This window comes from Chanos chanos, chromosome 5, assembly GCF_902362185.1.
Source record: "Chanos chanos chromosome 5, fChaCha1.1, whole genome shotgun sequence".
NCBI lineage: Eukaryota > Metazoa > Chordata > Actinopteri > Gonorynchiformes > Chanidae > Chanos > Chanos chanos.
Window position 1 is genome coordinate 34,607,038 of NC_044499.1, and position 23,807 is coordinate 34,630,844.

Genomic DNA, 23,807 nt, shown 5'->3' on the forward strand with positions numbered 1-23,807 from the left:
GAGACTGAGTTATCACACAGTCTAACTTTGATACACTGGTTTATCTGGGGGCTTAACACTTTTAAACTATTTTCTGTGCACATTAGCTGGTACTCGGTGTTCTGACTGCACATTAGTTATCACTCAATGCTCTGGCTTCACTTCAGGCCAATAGAGTCTGGCTTAGTTCATATGTAACAGGAAATTTCTTTCCCTGGGACTTTTAATAGCCTTCTCTCCTCCTGGAGACTTCAACACATTTGTCAAGTCCTGCTCTAGATGACCAAAATAAGAGTTTTACGATCAGAGTAAAGAAGGCCACACTCTACAGAATGTTAGGTAATATGAAACTTTGTTGAACTGAGAATAATCTACAGTTTAATATTAATTAAGGCAGCTGTGTCCTGTGTCTGGATAGCAGAATGTTCCCTCACCCTATCTGCGTGCATGTACACATGCGAGTGCGCATGCAAGCACACGCTGGCAGACACGCACAAACACACACATAAACATACACACACACACACGCACACGCACAAACAAACATGAAAAACCCTGCAAACATGAGTTCTGTCAGCAAAATTGTTGAATGTTCCCTTGCACTGTCCCATAACCTAAACATGATTTGTCTGGACAGCTAAAAATACACCATAGCTGTGCGGCCTCTCTCTCAGATAGCAAGGTACACATTTGAAGTCAGCTAGGATGAATATATGACCTGAATACATTTGTACTATTTCTTTCAATTGACTATATTTAGGAAGAAATGTTGGGAGGGAAGCCTAGAAAAAAAAAGTAAGTACAGACTGATAGGGGACAGAGCACCCAATAGCATTCAGTTCCAGTATCATGAGTATTACACATGACACAGTTTATTCCTAAGTCATGTTTCAGTGAAATAAAATATTGATGCATAAACCAGACACAAAACTGAGAACAAGCCATTTCAAATGGGACAAAAACAGTGTGACTCAAGAGAGTTCAAATATAGATTTTAATTTCATACTGTCTCCAATTTTTTGCAAAGGATCAGGAAAAGACAGGATAAAACAACATGGTTGATAAAACTAAACCAGACTTTGTTGATTTATTCTTTTGTTTCTCCTTCACATGTGAAGAGGTGATAATGCTGTTATTTAGTGACATATTTCAAATCGGTGTATAGATAGTGATTAGCTACGTGGCTACACCGAGAAATGAAAGGGAGCAGGAGCAGCAGGACATGAGCAGCAGGGTAAATTAGATTCATTCAACACCGAGGCACGGAAACGCCGAGAGATAAAATAGTGTACAGCACAGCAAGACAGCGGGGTGAGGGCGGAAAACAGGGCACATAGGTGGATTTGGAAAAGTGCTTGCAAATGTTGAGGTCCATGAGAAAGTACACGCATGGGTTAATAGGAAATCTTTAAAAACGTACAACTCCAAGTAAAGTCAAATCTAAAGCTAAAAAGAGCGTACCGCAACTTAGTACTTCTACCCTATTCCAAAAACTCTACAACAGTGTCCTTTCCTTTTGTACCCCCAGTCAAAAGTACTACCTCTGAAAAGGACAGGGCGACTGAAAAGATGGCAGTAATTCACTGAAGGCCACGCTACCTGACTTATGATTACACACTACTCAGATTCTGGCCCAACAGATGTCAACAAGGACTCCTATGAATGGCGTACACGCATTTCTGTCAAACTGCAATTTAAACTTGACCATGACCCCAGCCATTTGTTTCTTTTTCCTGTTTGCAAAGCATTCATAGTCCACCCTTACATAAACTAGTTCTTGGTTTTGTTTAAAAAGACTGTAGACAAATTCTTTGTTTTTTTTGCAGGAATAACATTACTAATAGTTTTAATGACTGTCGTCAGACATATTGAGAGTGGCGGTCTGAATATGCAATTCTTCAGTACAAAATACCAAAGAATATTCAAAGAATATTCCGTTAGAAACGCTGACATTTATCAGGCAAAGTCTGAGTGGTGTGTAAAAGTCATTAGGCCTAATTTAGATGAATGTCCTATCTTCAGCTAGTTTAGATAAAACAACTGAAGTAAAATTTAGATTAGCAAAGTAATTACACCTTATTGCAGTCATTATATGACATCAGAGATACCTTATATTTTGCATTACTTTTGGAGCATCTCCTAATGCATTGCTTCAGCTTAAATAGTCCTCCATACTGTGCGTCAACATATGTCCCTGCTGTATAGCCAGACCACTGGCCACACTTCCCTGCATCATTGTTTCCACATACAAATAAAACATACTGTGTATGGCTAAAAATAACTTAAACAGTACATAACATCAGCATCAACCTTTTAACCTACTGAATAAACAGAATAACAGCTGTGTCGGGGTTAAAAGTGCCAGGTGCTGGCATGAGGCATGAAGTCAGTATGCTTACAAAACCATCTGGACTCCACCTTGATCAAAGTTTGAAACTGACAGTTTTTGACCACTGAATTGCTTTCAGGTTCTTGAGTTAATGGAGTGAATCCACTATCCTGTCAATGACCTCCAACCTGTAATGCTTCATGTAATGTAACAACAGTTTTGTACGTGTCACGTCCTGAAAAGGAATCTAGTCTAAGCGCCGGTCGAGAGCAAACTTCCCTTATCCGAGTGCTAATCACAATCACGCTAAGATTATCTCAGATCAACAGTTGAAAGAATGTTCTATTAACACCTTAGTAAATCACTTAATTGTGTGTGGTTTTGGATGGTTATGCTATTACGACATGTAAGACAGAGATGCAGTAAATCAAGCCCTTGTACGAAAATGCAATGAGGCAAATGTGTTGTCTGGGGATTCAAGTAAAATCATGGCATTAAGTTATATGTATATGATGTACAAGTGTACAAGTTAAATCCAGTGTTTGTCTACACAAGTTCAACACAGAGGCAGAGGGATGGAGGATGAGATTGAAGTTGATGTAAAGTAATAAACTGCCTATAAACTCAATTCCATTTATCTTTCAACGACACAAAAAAATAAACAAATAAAAGAAAATATGCTTAGAGGTCACACTGGTTGTGTTTTGATACTGCTAAAATGAGAACAGATAAAAGTGTTTTCTTGGCAATCAAGAAGAACTATTTGCTAGTCTCCCAATTTACATTTTCACTGTGTCATTTATTTTATGTGCTACAGTGCTGTGAAAATATATTGTTCAAATAGCTTTAGAATTAACGTAAAGTCTATGGCATTTACCTCCGAATAGCTTCATAGATCATCCACATCTATTAAAAGATGAGGTATATTCGCACACTCAGTCACAAGTACACAATGAAGAACGTACGTAACCGTAACTGTTTCACCTGACTCTCTCTCCTATGAGTTAGCTGCACAGACTGAGAAAGCTATTTATTATGGTCAGCAAGCTGGAGTATACATTTCAGTTCAGTTAAGCAAGACAATACTGAGGGTTTGGCTTTGACAACTAATAGGGCATACTATGGCATACACTAATGCTTAGCATCTATCTAAAGTTTTGTTGCACTGTCAAACCACTGAGTCTACCATTGTCTGTTGTGTCTGCAACAATTACAGGTGTGTAACAAGAGAGGCGTGAAACGCTCACAGACTGAAAGTCATATGCACAGGTTTTGCTGTGGAACTTCATAATCCTAGGGAACTTTGTGAATGAGAAGTTCCTCTGCTCATCTCTGCAAGAAGCAGTTGAACTGTCAGGGCTATAGAGGATACAGCCCTTTTCTTCTGCTAGACTTAACAGGGGAGTCTTTTGGGAAGAGTGTGTTCTCTACTGCAGTTGGTATGTAGAGAGAGTGCTACAGATATTACTGTATTCTCTTCAGGAGAGGATGCCAAGCAAGAACAGAGATGTTATGATCTTACTTCCGAGCTTGTATTAACTGTATGTTGAAAACTCAAGACCCTGAATCTTGCACTACTTTGTAGAACAGCTTTGTTTAGTTCTCTGTCTTTAGTGACCAGAGATGCACTTTGTGCTTTACCCGAGAATCTCTTAAGCTTGGGAGGGCTTATGATATATGTCAAAGACTTCAGTTGTGAAGGAGCATCGTCCATGGTTTCCACTAGCTTACTCTGCTAAGCATTCAGAAAAAAACGCAGGTTCCCTTTCAGGTTGTTTCCACATCAAAACTCAAATCCAACAGCAAATCTTCCAAAAGTCAACAAACCACCCTCCTTAACGCCTTAACGCAGTCAGGAATTTGGGGGAAAAAAAAGGACTACAGACATTTATCATCTAAAATGTTCTTCCGAGAGACCACGTGCCGCGCCGCGGAGTCTGGCCTGAATGGTCTCTCCAGCTAGCGCTTGCTGAACGAGGGCATGCCGTCGTACATATCGACTCTGAGCTTGACCCACTCAGCAACCCTCTGAGGCACGCTCTTCTCCCTCGTGAGGATACGCACTGCCTTCTTCAGCTTCTCCTTGTTACGCTCCAGGTAACGCACACCCTCGGCCTGCAGCTGGTCCAGCTTCTCCTGACGGTTCTCGTCCAGAGCGACGTCCTCTTGCATGTAGGGGTTGAAACGAAAGTAGGTATGTGGCGGAAGCAAAGCGTCCAGCATGGTGTGAACCTCTGTGGTGGGGAGAGGGAGAGAGAAAGCGTGGCAATGAATACACACTTGAATAAACACAAACAAGTCTAGGAAACTGTACTGACATGAACAAACATATTGAACAAATTAAATATACACAGGGTCCTGCTTTCTTTCCAGTACTAACCCTGAGATGACCGTTTCTCATAATCACCCAGACAAAAACAAATAAACCCTGATTTCACAGTCAGAGGATTCAGATGGGAATAGCTGTCAGAACTGTCTAAATTAACCCGCCACTTATTTAAGAATTCAAGTCAAAAAATCTAGAGTTCAATTAAAGTGCGAAGGCCTGACAGATTAATTTGTGCATTCACTCACAGGAACCACACACAAACACAACTACATCAGAACGCTGTCAAGACATTGTCAAAAAACCATTGTCCATACCGCTCATTAATGGCTATTCATGCTGCTATATTCAAAGATATATTTTAACTGTAAACGACGCCCAAGGACTGGATCACCGTCCTCGCTTCTTCAGGATAATCATCAAGAGAATGGGTTAGGGAATCTTAATATTTCACATTAGAATCAATATAAGAGTTGTTTTTTTGTTTTTTTTTTACATTCATAACTAGTTTAAACAAAAACACCCACCAATAACTGAGGGAGAATTTTGGGAACACTCACAATTGCTTACCTTGCTTATTACAGGCCACTAGTGCAAAACTTCAGTCCTCTAAGATAGGTATTCGTTGCAATTCGGTCTTTCATTAAGCAAGTTCAGTAATTAACTGCCTAGACAATACGCCTCCACAACTTTTTTTAAATGTCTAGTCAAAGATTGTCCAGAGAACCAGCTCACACAGCAGTTTCACATCGAACACACTGCATAAAACCACAACAATATGAATCAAATACAGACGAAAAAGACAGTAACTGAGACACACACACACACACATACGCACACGTGCTCAATGATACTGACCCTCAGTGTCAGTCGCACTGCTGATGACGTTGGTGAGTTTGGTCTTCAGGCTAGTGTAGGTGGCACTGTGCTTGCTGGAGGCCTCAAAGCGGCCAGTGCCCAGAGAGACCACACACTGCACTGGAGTACTGGGCCACAGACACTTACACTCATGAACTGCCAAAGCTGTGGGATTGTTGATCAGCAAACCACCGTCCTACATGAATAAAATAAAATAAAAATTAATGAATATAAACAAAATTTACTCAGACAAATATAAATGCCCATACCACTTAAATACTCAATCATACTTCAGACATTTCAAACTGAATCGATCTAACTGAGTGCATATATCAGTGTTATTGTCAGTGATAATACATCAACTCATGAAAAGCCTAACCGCACCATAGGAGTTCTGGGCAACTGCAGAAGAATAACTCCCAACAGATTATAAAATGGAGGCAAACCGAGCATACAAAACTAACCAAGGAATTCACCACATTATAGTTACAGCACACTTCATAACATATCACCAGATTTCATCCACTATCATTACCACTTGCTATTAAACAAATGCATTTTACAAGAGCTGAGAACCCATTTTCAGTCAAAATAACTAGCACAGGTATGATGATTTTCAAACCACAAAACCAAAAAAAGAAGAAAAGAAAATAACCATTAACTTCTCATATCAGCAGGGCCTTCAAAGCGAACACAAATTGGTTAGTCACCTGACTGTGCCTTAGGCAGCAGCTCAGGGAATAAGATAGACCAGTGGGCACACTGAATAGGCATGAGGCTGCTGGCTAGCTGTGGAGAGCATCAAACAGCCAAGCAGGAATCCTCATTAACGAGGCGAGGGGCCAGGGGTGAGGGGTCCCCCTTGGGCCTGCGTGTCTGGGGACCTAAACCGTGCATGTGTGTATGTGTGTTTAAGGGGGGGTCTTGCGGTTCCAGATGCAATCATAATGAGAACCCTCCATGCAAAAGATCAATCCCAGAGTCAAGGATATGAGCCAGGGTCTTTTTTTCTAAGCTGGGCCTGAGAATTTGTGTCACTGCCTTGAGGTTTTAAGAGAGAGTGTGAAAGGAAAAAAACAGGACAGAAAGAGAGAGAGAGAATTGAAAAAGAAGGCGCAGTAGGGGACCAGCCAAAAGTAATAATGAATTGTAGCCCTCAGGTGGCCTCAAAAGCGAAATGGGCTTGGTTATAGTCTAACCCCTCAATCTGATAGCAGGGGTCAAACAATATGGCAGTGCATGCATGTGTTGATTTCAAATAAGAGCAATGAGAGAAAACTGTGAGAAACAAAATGAGCCTTCAATTTCCTAAGCTTGTGTTTCCTGGTTTTCATTTTTGTTTGTTTGTTTGCTTCGCTAAAACTACTAAATGTTAAAAAGTTATGTGAGACCAGTGAGATTTGTCATACTGCTCTGCTGGTTCTGTTTAAATTAATATATAATTTCAGAAATTACCTTTATAACTCTGACTGCAAATGTGGTAATGGTTTGTTTTTCTGTATATCACCACTGCTTTTCAGTCCAACAAACCAAGCAATGGAACATTTGTATTAAATTAAGGACTGTGCATTTGTATCATGTGTAACTATCACTCCCAAAAAGGCACTGTCATATGTCACCTGGCTTTCGTGGAGCTACAATAGAGAAAAGGTTACCACCTCTGAACACAATGTTAAAGGAGGTACTGACCTAACAGTTTGCCTTCAGCCTGTCATTATGCACCAGTGGAAAAAACGGAATGAGAAAAAAGTGGCTTACTGGACAGGAAATGGCTGCTTCTGAGACTAATGCTAAGTCATGGGAGCTGGGATACCACTAACGTTAGCAGAAGACACTACTGTGCTGCTAAAACAAAACAGCTCAGCACTTTTCCCTTTATTGTCCTACTCTACAACCGCTATGTTCTATGCAGTGGCAATTAAGCCTGGGCAGACATACAGCTTTCATTCAACAGAACAAAGCACGGTCTCAGTGGAGACGCTGAGCTCCTTAGTCAGTCACGTTAGCACAAAAATGTTTCTGAGAAATGCTGCTTAGTTCATGTTTTGCACCTGCTAGCGCTGTTTACGCTGGGCCATGAGAAGAGGACACAGAGCAAAATGTGAGAAAATGAGAAGGCTCAGTCTGATGCTTGTTAAAAGCCTAGTGTATCAGCGCAGACTTTGCAAGATCAAAAATTAATTTATATAAACAGCTGCGGGACAAATTCAAGTCTATGATGAGATGAAAAAAAGAGAGAGAGAAGGACGGGACAGATGGGACCTTGACACACAGAGAGAAGGAGAGACAGAGAAAGTGTAATAAATAGAGTTTTTATACATTGACTTTGCTTGGCAAGCCATGAACACTGACTGGTGCCATCAAGCCTCTCAGCTTATTCACGGCCATTTCTATCTGGCCTGTCGAGATCCATACTTGGACATCAGCCAGATTCTCACACTGGAGTGTTTGTGTTTCTGGGGGCATAATTGGACCAGGGGCTTGAAGTTAAAAAATAACGGGTCTACTTAAAGAATAAACTGCACAAGAGAGCTCAACACACGCCTAAAATCCTCAAGCCAAGTTGCCAGTCAAACTCTCAGCATGAGGAAGGTCAAAGGTTACTTCCCTTCAAGAGGATTTTGGTGGTCTAATGCCATTCACTAAAATGGCTACATCTTGAAGCCAAAATACAGCAAGCCTACAGATCAGAAAGTTCAAACAGAGGTGGAGGTTTCCCTGCTGATTTGTTTAGGCATGGTTTTCCTCCAAATTGATGAGGGACTGTGTTGTATTCACCTTAGAACTGGCCCCAGAGTAGAGGTGATGGCAATGAATTTCGCCTGAGTGAAGTGAATTTAACCTACCCGACATATAAACTTTTTTTTTTTTCCTTTTGTGCAATACCGATAACATTGACTCTTTTTTTCTTTTGTACAACACTGGAAACATCACCTGACTGATTTCTGTTATTGTTCTGGCATCTGCTAATGGTTTTATTATTCTATGAGTAAGTATAGTCCATTATGTAGTCAGAAAGAGAAAGCATTAGAAGCAAAAGTACATTACAGAACATTTTGTACTTCAGGGTCTCCTTTTCATTCTTTGGCCATTTCTACAGGCTGTGGTACTGGATTCACTAACCAGCCTCTTTAATTTCCTTGAGTCTCATTTTAATGAGATTTCTGCTAATTAGGTTGATGTAAATTGCGCCTATGGGGCCATGTTTCAGAGGCAAACCACAGTCATTAAAGTATAGGCCTAGATATCACACTTAAAAATTAATCTTTACCTCAAGAAAAAAACTGCTATTGCACATTCATGATTTTGCTGTTTTAAAAAGGTCAAATTGTTAGATAAAACTGATTTGGATGTTTAATAGGAGACAGTCAGTGCTCATACTTCAATGATCATGTATTTATATTTTATACATGCTGGACTCAATGTCTTTCACAAACCACTTTCATTTAAGAGCAGAAGCACAATGACAACAGATGTAACAATTAAATATAATTAAACAGATGGTTGTGAACAATAGATCAGTCTTGAGATTACACCAAACCATTTGGATGTAATTAGTGTTGTGGAGGAAACTATTTATCATCTGTTTCTCCACAGACATGGTATTTGAATGGAAAAGGCGATGTTGTTATCTCTTCTACAGCTCAACAGAAATGAGAGTAATTTCATGGCTCATGGTACACAACTTCCAGTAAATATAAACAGTGATATCTCCATGGACCAAAAAAAAAAGTCTTTTTCTCTCTCCCCATCTTGGTTAGTGTTTTTCAAACCAACTCTAGTGAATATACCCCTCATTCTGACATCGGTACATAATCTGTTCTGATCAAGAGAAAATATTCTTCTGTGGAGCTTAAAAAAAATCTCTGTCTATTTTTCTTCATCACTCCCTTTCTTTCATTTATCTTTCTTTTGTTGACTTTCTCTCTCCCTCTCTCTCACACACACACACACACTCACACTCTCTCGCTGTTTCTCTCTTATCGCTGTCTCCATAATGGATACCCTATAATTTGATGAAGCACAACAGCCACCTTTCCACGGGCCATCTCTGTCGGGCTAGGGTTCATGATCTCAGTCAACTTTAAAAGCAGCCTCTACTCTACCAGACACTGCTCTCACTCAATTACAGGCTTCTCCCTTATCCTTTCCTTCTCTTCACTATGGACAGAGACCTCTTTGAGGACAAAAAGCAGTGCTTTGAGGAGGACCAATTACCGCACAAACACAGAGGTCCACTCTAGTCCAAACAGTGCCATGGCTGCATGGGTGAGGCGGTAAATCTGTGAACCTCTCTCAGTGGCTGCTACAATTAGTGCCTGACCCTCCCCTTCTCCCTCCAGCATTTATGTGGGCTCAGGCTTGGCAGCAGGCTAGGAGCAAGCACGCTACTGCAGTTCCCCTAAAAGACTGCACCATAGGAGGACCTACAAACTGAATAACCATTCATTGGATCAGAGTTGCGTAACCCAATGTTGATCTATGGTGATCTAATACGATACTGAATGAGGTTATTATGTAAGAACTGGGCATGTCAGAAACATCATGTTCCATGTTTGAGATGGTCTCTATCAGGGAATACATACAGCACTTAAACTAATCATAGGGTATTTTCCCTTACTTTGCATTACAGCTGGGTTTTGATTTACAAAGGCCTTTGGCAATAGCAAACCTTATTAGCCTGTGCAAAATCAATAACATGGTCTGCATTCCATCAACGCATTTGTTTTGAACATATCATGGGCTGGGTTAATGTTTTTGCACACGACAGCAACTTGAAGGAAGTGCTCACAGATTCATAAATCTGTTCCTGAGTCTTTGCCTGAACAAGAATATCTGATGCGAGGTTCAATGCATGGTCTGAACCATGGCTAATTGAAATACATGTTCTGTATCTTAGCATGCTCAGCAAATGTTGATTTACTTCTCCAATACATGTCTGCTAATTATACTGCAATTCATCTAAAATGTAGAATGCTAGGCAGCTCTTATAGAAATGGCTAAGAAAAATGTGGAGGAATTAGAGTGGGACCTCGGCCACCCCATCTCTTTAATGATGGCCGAACCAAGCAGAGACGTCAGAGTGCTGGGCACTCCTGCAGAGGAGGTCTTCACGCTACATTTTGTAATTACTGAGACTGGAACTGCACAATGACCTTTAAACTCTAGTGTCAAAGGCTTGAATGGAGGTTTACGCTGTCATACCTAGCAGTGAAAGGGAATGGGCGTCCCATCTGGATGAGGATGAGAATGTAGACTTTGCCCTCAGGCAACCATGAAGTGTTTTTCCTCACTCCCCTCTATACACACACACACACACACACACACACACACACACACACACTTTATGATATTACAGCACTGAATCCTCTTTCTGTTATGAAAAATTGAGGGTCAAACATATCACAGCTGAGTATGGAAAAATTATGTGTGGAAATTACTTTTAAGATTACTTTTATTGCCTTTATTCATAATAATTGTAATAGTCTTGTACCTTAATTTTAAAAATTACTTCAAAAAATTAAAGCATGGATACTGGCTCTTTTTTTTTAACTGTTTTAACATTTTCAGGTAAAACTGACTTTATAAGAAGGTGATTTTTGAGATAGATGCAATCTCAAAAAGAAATCTAGTTTTAAATCATTTCAATGAGTGGCCCTTTTTTTCACCTAGCTACATGCTGAAAGAGGGAAGGAAGGAGGTTCACGCGCATTTTCGCTGATTCCTCAGTCAGTCAATGTAATCAGCAGACATGCTTAATCCCCTGTGTGTGCCAGTGCAATCAAATTGCACCTGCAATTCGAAGCAGGCCTGACTCTCATCACTAAATCACTGCTGTCAATACCACATAGCTGACCTTCAGTTTCAAATCACCATGTCTTTCAATGGATGTGCCCCTAAGGTCAGGCATCATGCTAGAATCTTCTACACATGTGTTCGGCCTGTAAGTGACACTAATGGCTCTGAAGAGACGGTCTCTATTCAGACATTCTATCTAAAGCTCTTCTCATGGGCTAGCTGGCATGTTGCATCTCTTGATCTTGGCAGAGAACGTGACATTTTTCCTGAGACTCACCAGCCAAGAAGAAGGGCACAAACAGGCCTCATTCCTCTACAGGGCCTTGGCAGCTTCCATGGTAACTGCATGAAAGGCCTTGCTCTGCTGTGTATGGTCCGTCATTCAGCTTTGGCTTCCTCCTTTCTCCACCCCTCCAGTGTCTGTCACCATGTAAAACCTCACATATGCAAATAGGCTGACTATTTGATGACACCCTGAAGCCCATGCTGTTTGGATAATGTCACAAAAGACAAAAGGCCGCCATCAAAGATCTGATCTGTTGTATCTAATATTGTTTCTGCCATTCAGTCTGCTTGTGTGGCCTGCATGGACTACTTGTGTAATTTTACACCATAAATCTTACTATAGGAGAAGAGTCCACTGCAAGCCAATGTTAAGTGTTAGCACTAAACTCAAAAGAAGCATCCCAAAATCCCAGGATTTGAAATTCTTCTGAACAAGTATGCGGTTTCATCGTAATTTTTAAGTTGATGTATCTATTTGTAGGGTAAAACTCTTGTGAAGGTTGCTATTGGTCAGTAGGCGATTTGTTATTTTTTAACAGGGGAGTGGCCCAATGGTCACTGACACTACTCTGTAGAGTATATAGGGGGATGTCAGGTTAAAAAGGAGGATGCATTTTGGTCATTTCGCTAACAAGGGGGATGGCACCCCCCCCCCCCCCCCCCCCCCCATCCCCCTACAAATCGCCTACTGCTGCTGGTGTTGTAGAACAAAATCAAACTGACAGTGCTACTGTAAGTTGTGACTTTTGAAGCTGACATCAGAAAAGCTGTACCCTTCCTTTTCGCTATTTTATAACTTATTAAAAAAAGAAGAAGAAGAAGAAGAAGAAGAAGAAGACAGGAAAAAGTGATGCCCATAAATGCTTTGCATCACAGTTACATCACAGAAAGCTTTACAGATCTGAGGCATCTGAAGTTTGGACATAAAGGACCCATTCAGGGCCTCTGGCTGGAAGCAGACTGCACTGTGGGCGTCCATAGAAAACGGCGAACAAGATGACTCTCCCTGAAGGGAATCCTTACATCAGAGCAATATGCTACGCTACTGGCTGAATGGTCATCTTCTCGGAAGAAACCTCAGAGCACGGGGAATATCAAAGAATGCGCCCTCACATTTGTGAAGGAGCTTTCACTCTCTCTCTCTATCCTATTCCCGCACCTTTGAGTGAAGTGCTTCGAGAAGAAAGAGGCGTGGGAAGAATGAAACGCTCTATGCCATCCGACATGCCAGTCTGGGCACCCTGAATGAAACTGGGGGATAAGCCTGGCAACAGAGATAGTGACTGGATGGTTAGTTCGAGGTGGGTGGGTGGGTGGAAAGCGGTTTGGCAGAAGAGAGGAAGAGTTTCCACAAATCATGGGAATGTGTCAGCTGTCCTGGCTGAATAGTAAATGAGAACATAGTATTAAACAAGGTTCCCAACAATGAACAAAGAAAACTTCTTCAGTGTGAAAAATATATGCTAAGAAAAGCACTGAGCAAGAATGGCTGAACAAAAAAAGAACAAGACTTATTCAAGGGGAAAGATAAAATTGCTGATATTACTCTTTGAAATACCACCTAAACTATTGTACTCAAGTTTTAAGAGAACATGCTCAACTCACTCATCAGTGTCTCAGTTCACACTCTCTTGAGCTGGTCTAACAATTTCTATCAGGAAAAAAAGACAGAGAGCAAACCATGTTATGTGAATAAGTTAGAAAAGAGCAAGGAGTTGTAATCCTTAATGAATGATAACCTTATACTCTGAAATTTTTCTTAAATAATTATGAGTGTTTGACTATCTGAATACAAACCAATGTTAGAGAGCACAAAAGCCAAACCAAAGAAATATAAAAATCTCATAGAAATTAAGACTAGTGGTCCTGAAAGGATCTGAAAGAATATATATTTGTTTAAAAAAAGATAAATATTAATTGTATGATGTTTTAATCACCTCAGTTCTACAGCAGAGACCTGTGTTTTCTTCACACATGTAAACGATGCCAAGATCCTTGTACAAATTACATAATAATACATAACTTGAGCAGCGAAATGCTATCACAGTAACCTAGGTCATTTCAGTTAAGTGTCTTTCAAGGTAAAAATCATCTAAGGTTCTTAATTAATAGAGGCGTGTCACTGGTACAGATGGTTGTCCTGGTGTTGACACAGTCGTTAATCAAATGTGCTTTCTGATTCAACATTAACAGGTCTGCTGTGTCTGTTAACCAATGGCAGATAAAATGCTGTGTTCGGGTAATGAATGCATCTTGAGGGGTGGGTTACGCGGGAGAAATCCCAGCTCTACAGGATTTCATTTGCTATTCTCTTTCATTCTTCAGACGGCTAATCCCTAGCGGAACTAGCTCAACACACGTTTCAATTAAAACAGGGAGCATGGAATATCACCTATGAAACACTTGCTGACATACTTCTTCTTTGACTCAAATTTTGCACATTTGGATTAAGAATTTCACTCAAGAAGCCCCTCTGAAACCTAGTTTAACAATGAAGAAAGTTCCCAACTGCTCTGTCAGTTCTTATTTTTCAGTTACCAAGTAATTGGTCACAAAGACAGGCATGCTAGGATTAGCACTCCTGTCAGCGACTTTGACCAAGGCACTGGCAAAAATACCTGGAGTTGGTCCCCGGGCGCTGGCTGCCCACTGCTCCTAGCTCATAGTGTGTGTGTGTGTGTGTGTGTGTGCACTCACTGGTGTTCGGATGGGTTAAATGCAGAGGCTCCATTTCACTGCTCAGTGTGTGTATGACAAATAAAGTACTTCTTCTACTTCTTCTTCTAACTGCCTTGCTTGAGTTAAACCAAACTCACAGTTTATCATGACCAATCACCCAAAATAAAAACATCTAACAGAAAGATTCAGACAGTAGTCTAACAGAGTATAATGACCTTAACCCCATTAAGTTTCTCGTGCTGATTCTGACTTTATTCAACAGTCAGCTGCACACTATTAGAAAACCTGCATCAGTCTTTGAAAAGGCTAAAACTGGTAGTCATTTCAGTGAACAGTCTTGTGCCCTTGGTTATTTTATGCCATCGTAGATGGATGGAGGTAAGTGTCTCTCACGCTGTCAGCTCAATCATTCTCCGTCAGAGTTCCCATACAGAGACACTGACACAGTCAAACTGGGCACCACTTTTTAACCGTCAGGTTCATATTCGTTAAATAACATTAGATTCATCGGCTTCCTGAATATAAAACATGAGGAAACAGGTAACTGCCTTAAATTGCTGAAGCCATTAGCTTAGGTAAGACTTAAAACCAACAATCAGTTTCTCAGTGACCAGATATAGAAAAAGTGCTACTGTCAGCATGGAATTTGAATCTGCTGACTGATCGAGAACACTGATTGAATCTGGTCTTCAAATCTCCATCCATGGAGCGGCACTAAGGTTTAGCATACCTGGTGGAGGTCATTGCCCAGTGCAAACTCCTGGAAGTACCCTGGTGCAGCAGAGGAAGCCCGGATGGCCTCCCACAACTTGTGCTGGCAGCTTCCACGGTAGTGTGAGCGCACACCTGGGGGCAGGTTATAGTTCCTAAAGACATAAGCCTTCAGGGGTGTTCCCCTGTTCACCACCGTGCTCACTGCTGCCACCTTTAGGTTAAAAGCAAATGACAGGTCAGGGCTTCTAATTGATAAAACTGTTCTAATCATCATAGTGTATCACACTATTACAAGTTTAACAGAGACTCTCAAATACACGATCCTGTATAAGAGTTAGATTTAAAGAATGCTTTACTATATTGAGTCCTAATAACACAAAGCATGACATGTTATTGCTACGTAAATTTGTAAAGGCAGATTATAAAAAGTTACCAGAGTACATGAATTACAAATCATAAAATACAAATATCTGAGTATTATCATTATCATCACAGAAACTGTCTTATGCCAATTACAGGCAAGCATTTTTTGAAATCATATCCACCTGGCAGAAAATGAAATGAGTTTATTCTATTATCCTGAATGAAACAAGGTTATAGATTAGGAGGCTTTATTAATCAGATAAGATTGTGCTAGCAGCTATTTCTACTGCTGTATATACATGATAAGACAAAAAAAAGCAACATAATTATAAGACTACGTTTACCTTTGGGCAATATGGGTTTCTAGATGTTTCCACCAGCAAACTGGAGCCCATTCTTTCTCTGTGGAAGGAACACAAGGTTATGTGTTACTCTCATCATGATCAGAGCGTAAGAGAACAGATAGTCTAGAGGTTTTGTTATTCCCAATATGTACTGAGAAAGGACTGGAGAATTCATCACAATTCATTCGACCAGACCGAATTGGTATGGTATTGTGAATGTAATATAGAAAAGGTTTACAGACTGCAACCTCTTACAAACAAACTCAGATGCAAAAGGAAACTCACTTGAGAACTTTCTCCCAGATCTCGCTGTCATAAAATGCATGGCTCCAGCCCATCTTAACCGTACCGACAATGACATTCTGCTTAAAGACATCAGAACCTAACTTCCTGTAGAGCTCCTCACACTCATTCAGAGGGATCTGAAACACACCCAGCATGAAGCCCAGTATGGCACCTGCAGAGAAACACACACACACACACACAGATGCCACATTTATTTTCCCACTTTCTCAGTCACAACATAAGAATCTAAACACAACACATAAAATACTAGTTAACAATTTTCAAGCTTCAAAGCATGTAACCCTAACCTTTGAATTATGTGTGCCAAGGAGATCTATAGACTGATAACTTTAAAGCAACTAACTGACCTATTGATCTGCAGGGAGCAACAAAATGCAATCATAATCCTTTGTGTGAAAGGGTTTAAAGGCCAGTACTGCTTCCCATTAGGCCTTTAAACATGTTTAGTCAGCTCATTATCAAATCACTGTGCCTTAGTTACTGATGATCTCTAAGAGTTAGCGTCTACGTCACACTGATGAAAATGAAGTAACCCGCGGTACCTTCTCTCTGCCTCTTCACACTTTTTTCCTTCTATCTCCACATTTTTTAGTGTAAGTACCTTTCTAACAGATACATATATCAGACATGTTGAATATGTCAACATACTTTTGTATTTCCTTTCTCCGTGCTCTCTCTCTCTCTCTCTCTCTCTCTCCCTCCCTCTCTCTCTCTCCCTCAGTCCAAGACTGGAGGAATGTTCTTAATTTTGCATATAACAGCAACATTAAAGGCACTTAAGATTACCTAGAAGTTTGTAGAATTTGGGTTAATGTTGTTTTTTGGCAGATGATAACATGACCCCTCGCCAGGTAACATGTTATGTCAGAATCAGGGACATGGTGCGGGGACCAGTATGACTACAGCAGAGCATACAGACATGCTCAGCAACTGCTTTCCCAGTGCTTAGACTCATTAACGGAGGACTATTACTGAATGTTAGGAGGCATCTTGGGCTGGCAGATGGAATAAATGTAAAAAAACAAAAAATGTTGGGTGAGGGCAGAAGAAACCAGAGTAGGAAGTTAATGAGCTGCTACTGTTTGTATAGGAAACATCACTATTCATTTGAGTAAAGCAGATTTGGCTTGGCAAACTGTGAACAAGCAATAAGTCTTATGTGTGAACAGCGCCTCTCTGTGGTGCTTTAAGACACAAACAAAAATGTAATCGCCATCTCAGAACCTCAACAAATTCTCCCATTCCCTCTTAAAGACTTTTTCCTCAGGGCATTTCTAAAAATTAGATGAGATTTTTTGTATTTTCTATACTTTTAAACTTGTGCTCTAACAATAAGACAGTTAAGTGTCGTCCATTTTCACAACATTTTTGAAAAGGGACTAAGAATTAGGCAACCAGTGGCCAAAAAAAAGAAGTCAAAACCAGTCAAAGGCTGAAGTAATGTACTGGATAACACTGATCCCAGTGCCCCTGGCTGTATGCTGGGACAGGATTTGAGTAAGGTCCAGATATGAGTGAACAGTCACACTGCCTGACAAACAAAATTGGGGTCACATAGATAAATTCTGACCTCATTGTTATGTCTACATAGACCACTGCCTGTGTGTCAGCTGACACAGTCACACACAGACACACATATAGTTTCTGAAAATAGGACCGGCTGTCTTACCGGTGCTCACTCCACAGATGTAATCGAAGAGTTTGTAAATGGGTTTCCCTGATAATTCCTCCAGTTTATGTAACGTCTGAAGAGCAACGAGGCCTCTGGAAGCACGCACACACATACACACACACACACACACACACACACACACACACACAAAATTGTCAATCAGATGGCAGACCTGTGGTTTTTTGACCTACCACTGAGTACAAGGGCACAGATATAAAAAAATTACTGCGGTCACTTGAACAAACCAACCACCTGAGGTTTCCTGTCCTGAGCTAGGTGTTAAGACAGCCAAAACTCAAACTTGGTGAGGTGTACCTGGTACCCCCTCCATCGATGGACAGGATGCGTATGCCTCTGCTTCTGACCGGGTTGATGTAGCCCACAAGTGCAAGGGCCTCCCTCACTGCTGCCTTCAGGGCTGGGTCACTGGCCTGCCTGAGTCGCAGCAAACATGGGATCACCTTCTCCTGATAAAACGGACACAAGAACTTTAGTCAGAATTACACAACACACACACACCCCGTATACTGACTTTCACGTGATAGAATTCTCAGTAAACACTTCATATAAATAAATTTGACCTAAACATGAAGATCTTTGTTGGGTTTGGACATCACCACTACATCACAGGAGCTAAGTCCAATAATTTATGAAATAACTGGATATATTTGGCACATATGCTCTTAAATGGTCTCTCTCTGTCCAATTGTGTTTTTTGTGGACATAACACTGAAGATCACCAGAGCATCTAAATGGAGTTAAATTGGTATTAACAAGACTGTTTTCAGTCAAAAAGGGAAAAGGACCTGGAAATGCTGTGTTTCAGGGACTGAAATCAAGACAATGATCTAACTGCCATAGATATGTGCAGTATTTTAGTCCAGATCTGCAACATACACATTTCTGGTAAATATTGTGATACCACAACTCATAAATATTTTGCATCCAGGTTTACGTAGTTATAAAGTTAAGCCAACTTAACCTTCCACAGCGATCATGTATGTGGCTGAACATGGGTTATGTCTTTATAAGCTGCTCATATCAACACAGATAAAGTTATCTACAGGTAAGACACACATACAGTGTTGCTTTGAACATTCCGTACAGCAGGATGATAAGAGCTGGTATGTGTTGTCACAGCAGAGGTGACATTTGAGAAGGCATCTGAATACTTCAAACACAGACAAATATAAACACCTACACTCCGCTGTTCTACTTCTCCTCCAGACAAAACATTACAACGGCTTGTTTATCAAACAAAGACTGTCAAAAAAAAAAAAAAAAAAAACAAGAACAAAAATATCTGACAGTTAAACACCGACAGTTACAAACATCATATTTTAACTCATGTCTGTGTTATGCGACTTTTTCTGAGACAGCTGGTGCTCTCATTATCGGTATCTTGCTGTAAAGCCTCCCCAGTGGTTTGTGTAATTAGACCAGTCTTACCTTTACAGCCACCACTCTGGTCTCTGGGAACTCTAGCAGGTGATAGCTGAGCTCTTCCACCCGGCTGATATAAAGTCTGACGTCAGAAGCTCTGTGAATGGCCTGGACCAAAGCTCTGGTTCGGTTGTCCACGCTTACCCTGGCAATAATCTAAGACAAGCACAATGAACACGAAGCTTATAAATTTCAAAATCAGGTCCTCAATGTCACTACCACCTTTAGACAGACTGAAGGACAACCAGACCACATATAACTCACTCATCAGGGGGATGATAAATTGTGCATCACCGAGTTTTCTTCGTGATAGGGAAACTTAACTTTGCTAATAAGGAAAATTCTAGACTTTAGAGCTATAGAAAAGCACTTTCTCAGTCTTGGTCAGTGAGAAAGATGAGGCTGAAGGGGGTTATTTTTAAGAGGGAATCCTTAGTGACTCTCAGACGTCATCTGAGGGTCGCATGACTTTTCCTAACAGATCACCTCACATTTGGCTCTCTTCCAGCTATAGAGTAGCGCTGTATTGCAACATCAGCGCAGGGTTACAGTATTTCCCAGCCACAGGTGACCTCTTCTGCACCTGCTTACGCTGGGCCAAGGCTTCAACCTGTCCCTAAACCCATAAAGGCTATAAAGATGTGTCATCCTTCTCTAGACCCATGGCCATTAACTATTAAATAAAGTAAGCAAAAGAACAGTCCAAACTCAGTGAAACTAACACACATACAGACAAAAATATATTTTTTTTTTTTCATACTTTATGTCTGATACTAGCAAAATCATTTATGATTTCACCATTCCAACTATATTTCATTATCCTGTACCTTCTCTCTTTGAAGCATCAGCCGTTTAGCTTTTTCCTCTGCAGCCTTCTGCTCCTTGTTCTCTATTGTCTCTTTCTGTTTTAAAACGGCATCTTCAGTAAAGGATGGCTTGTTTTGCTCTCCAGGAACACTTTTGGATTCACCACGAAATCTTGGAACAAGTGGAGCAATGTAACTCCCTACGAACGCTTGGACAGTGGGTGCTGAATAGGACAGGTAATGTCCCAAGCCTTTCTTAGAAGACGCGGGGGAACTTGAGGTAGAAGGTGTGGCAGAAATCATGGACGACGTTTTGTTTGACACAGGCACAAGGGTGGGTTTATGAGCTTGGTTTTGATGGGTCTGGTCAGACTGAGCGATGTCATTTTTGGTCTCTAATTTTGTCTCTTCAGCCTTTATGAAGCTCCCAAAGTAAGCATTCACATGGTGTGCCAGATAATTGTATGTCTCATCTAGGTTGACACTCAAGGAGCTGGGGTGGAACAGAGGGGTGGTCTGTTTGGGAACCGATGAGTCATTGGGTGTGCTTGCTGAAGATTTCACCTGAGATGCCTTGACTGGACTACTGACTTGAGGTCTTTGTTCTATGGACCGAGGTCGCCTCCTTTCCCTGTGCTCCTTTAAGCTGGTAGGTGAAGTAGAGGGACTTATCGGGGAAGTAGTGGGGGGAGAAGGAGCAGAGGGTGCAGGTACAGGTGTAGCTGTGGCTGCAGCTACACTCCCATTCTTCTGCTCCTGCGGTGGTTCTTCTGGATTTGCCTGGATGTCATTCTCCTCCTGGGTGGCACTTGGTTTCAAGCGTGCTATCCTGGCAAGAATGTCAGCTTGTGTTCCACTCACAGCTTTTGAGACAGATTCCAAAGTGCTCCTCAGACGTGACATGCGGTGACTCAGGTCAGCGGACCCAAGAGATGCCGATGAGTTAAAATTCAAAATGCTTGTATAAAAACCAAGCCTGTGTCTGAGTGGACCAATTCTGCAAAGCCATCCTCTTCGCACTCTATTTTTCTGACTCTGAGTGTGGTTCCAGCTGAAATGGCCCGCCTTGTAGCTAAAGGGCCTTCTGGCATGAAGTCTACAGTATGGGTGTCGCAGTAAATAGGGCAGGGGTAATACCAATTTTTCACCATTTGTGTGCCAAGAGACTACAGCCCTTTTAAGTGAAAGTACATGGGCATCCTGAACCCATCTAAAAGTCATATCTTTCCAAATATTTGAGGACAACATTCACTTGAAATGTTCTTTGTAGCAGTGGCATCATTAAATTGAAAGGGAAATATCTATGAGGAATAAAAGAAAAAAAAAAAAGAATTGACAAAATGAGACATTTTGTGGCCGACAAGAATAGTAGTCCAGCATACACATGTAAAACCAGTCCTTCAATTTATAAAATGGCTGTTGGATATAACTTGTCACTGCAATCATTATGTTTATAACTCTTACTGCCAACCTGAGGTTTGTGAGGTATGTGGAGTCACAGGCAACTTCAACAGCTGCTCAAAATAAATGGGTGACATGGGGTGTCACATATTTAATTCAATCACGGAACCAACAACAGTAGCGACATATAGAATATAGCTTTAAAAAAAAGATACACTTTTTAAAAATGTTTTGACCTTTTCAATCCCGTAAAGTCACAAATTAATTGTCAGGAACCTAGCAGCACATTAACGGAGGTAGCGGGAAAGCCCGAGATCTATGTGCTAGCTTGTTCGTGTTTAATTCATCTTGTGTGTTAGCAAAACGCCGAAATGCTGCAGCACATATTATTCAAGTATGTGACACAGATTATGTTGAACATCATAGATTATGCTAAGAAATTTGGCTGTGCTAACTGAACAGTTTGATGACTTACTAAGAACAGAACAGTAACGCTATCAAAAGTTACTCAAATTAGTTTGGTTAGCCAAAGTTTCTAGCCGCCAATGGAGCTTGAATGTTTCCTGTCGCTGCAAGTTTAGAATCAACAACGTAAGATACATGCCGATAGACTTTATAAACGCTTGGATTAATCAGATACAAGCAAACTGTTACTGGATATTAAAACAAAGAAACAAAAAGCAATTGCTAGCTGGCTATCGCTAGCACAGGCTGCTAGCTACCTTCTATGACATCGGTAATGCCAGCTACATGTTAGTTGTATTGAGGACATCCTCTAAAATCTGAACAGCTCTCAAACGAAAATGAAATACGACATACCGATGTGCACTGGAATCATCCCGTTAATCAGCAGAATTCTTGTCGGCATTCTTAAGAGTAAAACTTAAAAATAAATTCCCTTATTCATCACCATCGGTACACTTCATGCATTTAAGGTCACTCCACTTGACAGTTGCTTTCTGAGAATATGTAAAAGCAAAACAATGATCACGTGACCACAGACTAAAACTCAATTGGTTGTCAATGGTCGGCCCCCAAATATGTCGCGTATTGATTGGTTGTTAAGGAAAGACCACCGTTGCCTGTTGTGGTGTCCTCAAGAAGAGAAGGACAACATAACTTCAGGAAAATTCCTGAACCTCGCAGTTTAGTGCGTAACAATGTGATTGTAACCAGGAGCCAATTCAAGTAATTAATTTATTACTGTGTTGTAAATTACCATAAATTATAGCAGTGAGCGCGTGGCTGTTCTCAGTACTTTTGCGCTCAGTACTATCGCCTGTGTGTGGTGAACGCATTCCAACAGTTGGTAAAATTTGCAAGAGTTTGCGGCATATAGCTAAATCGCAGAATTTAAATTGGCTGAAAAAAGCCTGTCACAATTACCGTCTCTCAAGGCTTCGTAGTAGCAGAAAAAGACAACTTAAAAAACAATTCCACCAACAAGTAAGAAGCAATGCTATACGCTGGCTTCATGTTTTGTACACTTGAGTGATAAAGTCTATTGTTACTAGACATTAGCAGCTGTACTCTGTGACTATTATTCAAGTTTTCACACGTGATCCACCTTTAAAATAACATAGCTCTACAGAGGTACATGAGACAAATTTTTAAGTTTTGCTCTGTGTCAAAATGTGTAGTCATTGCAGCACCTGAAAATAAACACTCTGAGGAAATCTTGAGTATTTTAAACTCAGTTTTACTATTGTTTGTATCACGCTTTTCATTTTGCAGTCATTTGCAGTTCTGGAAATGATGGAAAAAATAAAATCCTTGTATTTAGGTGGTGTCATTGTAAAACTCATGTGATCTCATTGTAATATTCAGGTGGCATCATTGTAAAACTCATGTGATCTCATTGTAATATTCAGGTGGTGTCATTGTAAAACTCATGTGATCTCATTGTAATATTCAGGTGGTCTCATCGTAAAAATCAAGTGTTCTCATCGTAAAAATCAATTGGTGTCATCTTAAAAATCGGGTGGTGTCATCTTAAAAAATCTCACAGTGGAAATCAGTTCTCAGTCAACTAGAAAATTAATTGATTAACTGCAGAAAATAAGTCAACCTTTTTAATAGGCTTATTAACAAGGACACTCATTAGATTGAAATAAATTGCTGAAATCTGAAACAAGTCATTTCTGAAACTGTAATCTTAATTACTGTAATCATAACATTCATTAATCTTAGTTTTCTGTTGTAGCCCTTCCATGAATTTGAGAAGTACTTTAACTATGCACAATGGCAGACAAGACAGAATTTTATGAGAAGTGTACAGAGTATTATGCTGCATCATGTCAGCTTACTAGTACCACTCAGGGGTGTGAGATATAAACACATATTTCACTTTGACTTTGTTAATAACATATATTTCGCTTATCTTTGCACTGTGCCTTTAGTGACTTTGAGTGGGTAACATTTTCTACAGCTCCTACAACCAGTAAAATGCTCTTAGAAATGACTAGCATGCTCCCAGAATGGAAAAGTTGAACGGTGCTTAATG

At 40.5% G+C, this 23,807-nt stretch overlaps 1 protein-coding gene across 1 annotated transcript; it reads right to left on the minus strand.

The window, feature by feature from the left end:
• Nucleotides 1-3,828: 3,828 nt before the first annotated feature.
• LOC115811818 (calcium-independent phospholipase A2-gamma) lies at nucleotides 3,829-22,192 on the minus strand. The gene is made up of 10 exons (XM_030774191.1): nucleotides 22,124-22,192; nucleotides 19,925-21,204; nucleotides 19,104-19,253; nucleotides 17,970-18,121; nucleotides 17,652-17,746; nucleotides 15,962-16,133; nucleotides 15,677-15,734; nucleotides 14,986-15,180; nucleotides 5,493-5,688; nucleotides 3,829-4,542 (listed from the first exon to the last, which is right to left on the minus strand). The coding sequence occupies exons 2-10, from the start codon at nucleotides 21,149-21,151 to the stop codon at nucleotides 4,268-4,270; spliced, it is 2,520 nt and encodes an 839-aa protein (XP_030630051.1). The 5' UTR covers nucleotides 21,152-21,204; nucleotides 22,124-22,192; the 3' UTR covers nucleotides 3,829-4,267.
• Between the last annotated feature and the right edge of the window lie 1,615 nt (nucleotides 22,193-23,807).

What these genes read in the sequence shown, in the direction of transcription:
- LOC115811818 (XM_030774191.1), bottom strand. Translation starts at nt 21,151, where the DNA reads ATGTTGTCCTCAAATATTTGGAAAGATATGACTTTTAGATGGGTTCAG. An exon ending in TGATGCTTCAAAGAGAGAAG is followed by an intron (nt 19,254 to 19,924) that starts GTACAGGATAAT and finishes TGCTTGTCTTAG; the next exon opens with ATTATTGCCAGGGTAAGCGT. An exon ending in CCAGAGTGGTGGCTGTAAAG is followed by an intron (nt 18,122 to 19,103) that starts GTAAGACTGGTC and finishes CCGTTTTATCAG; the next exon opens with GAGAAGGTGATCCCATGTTT.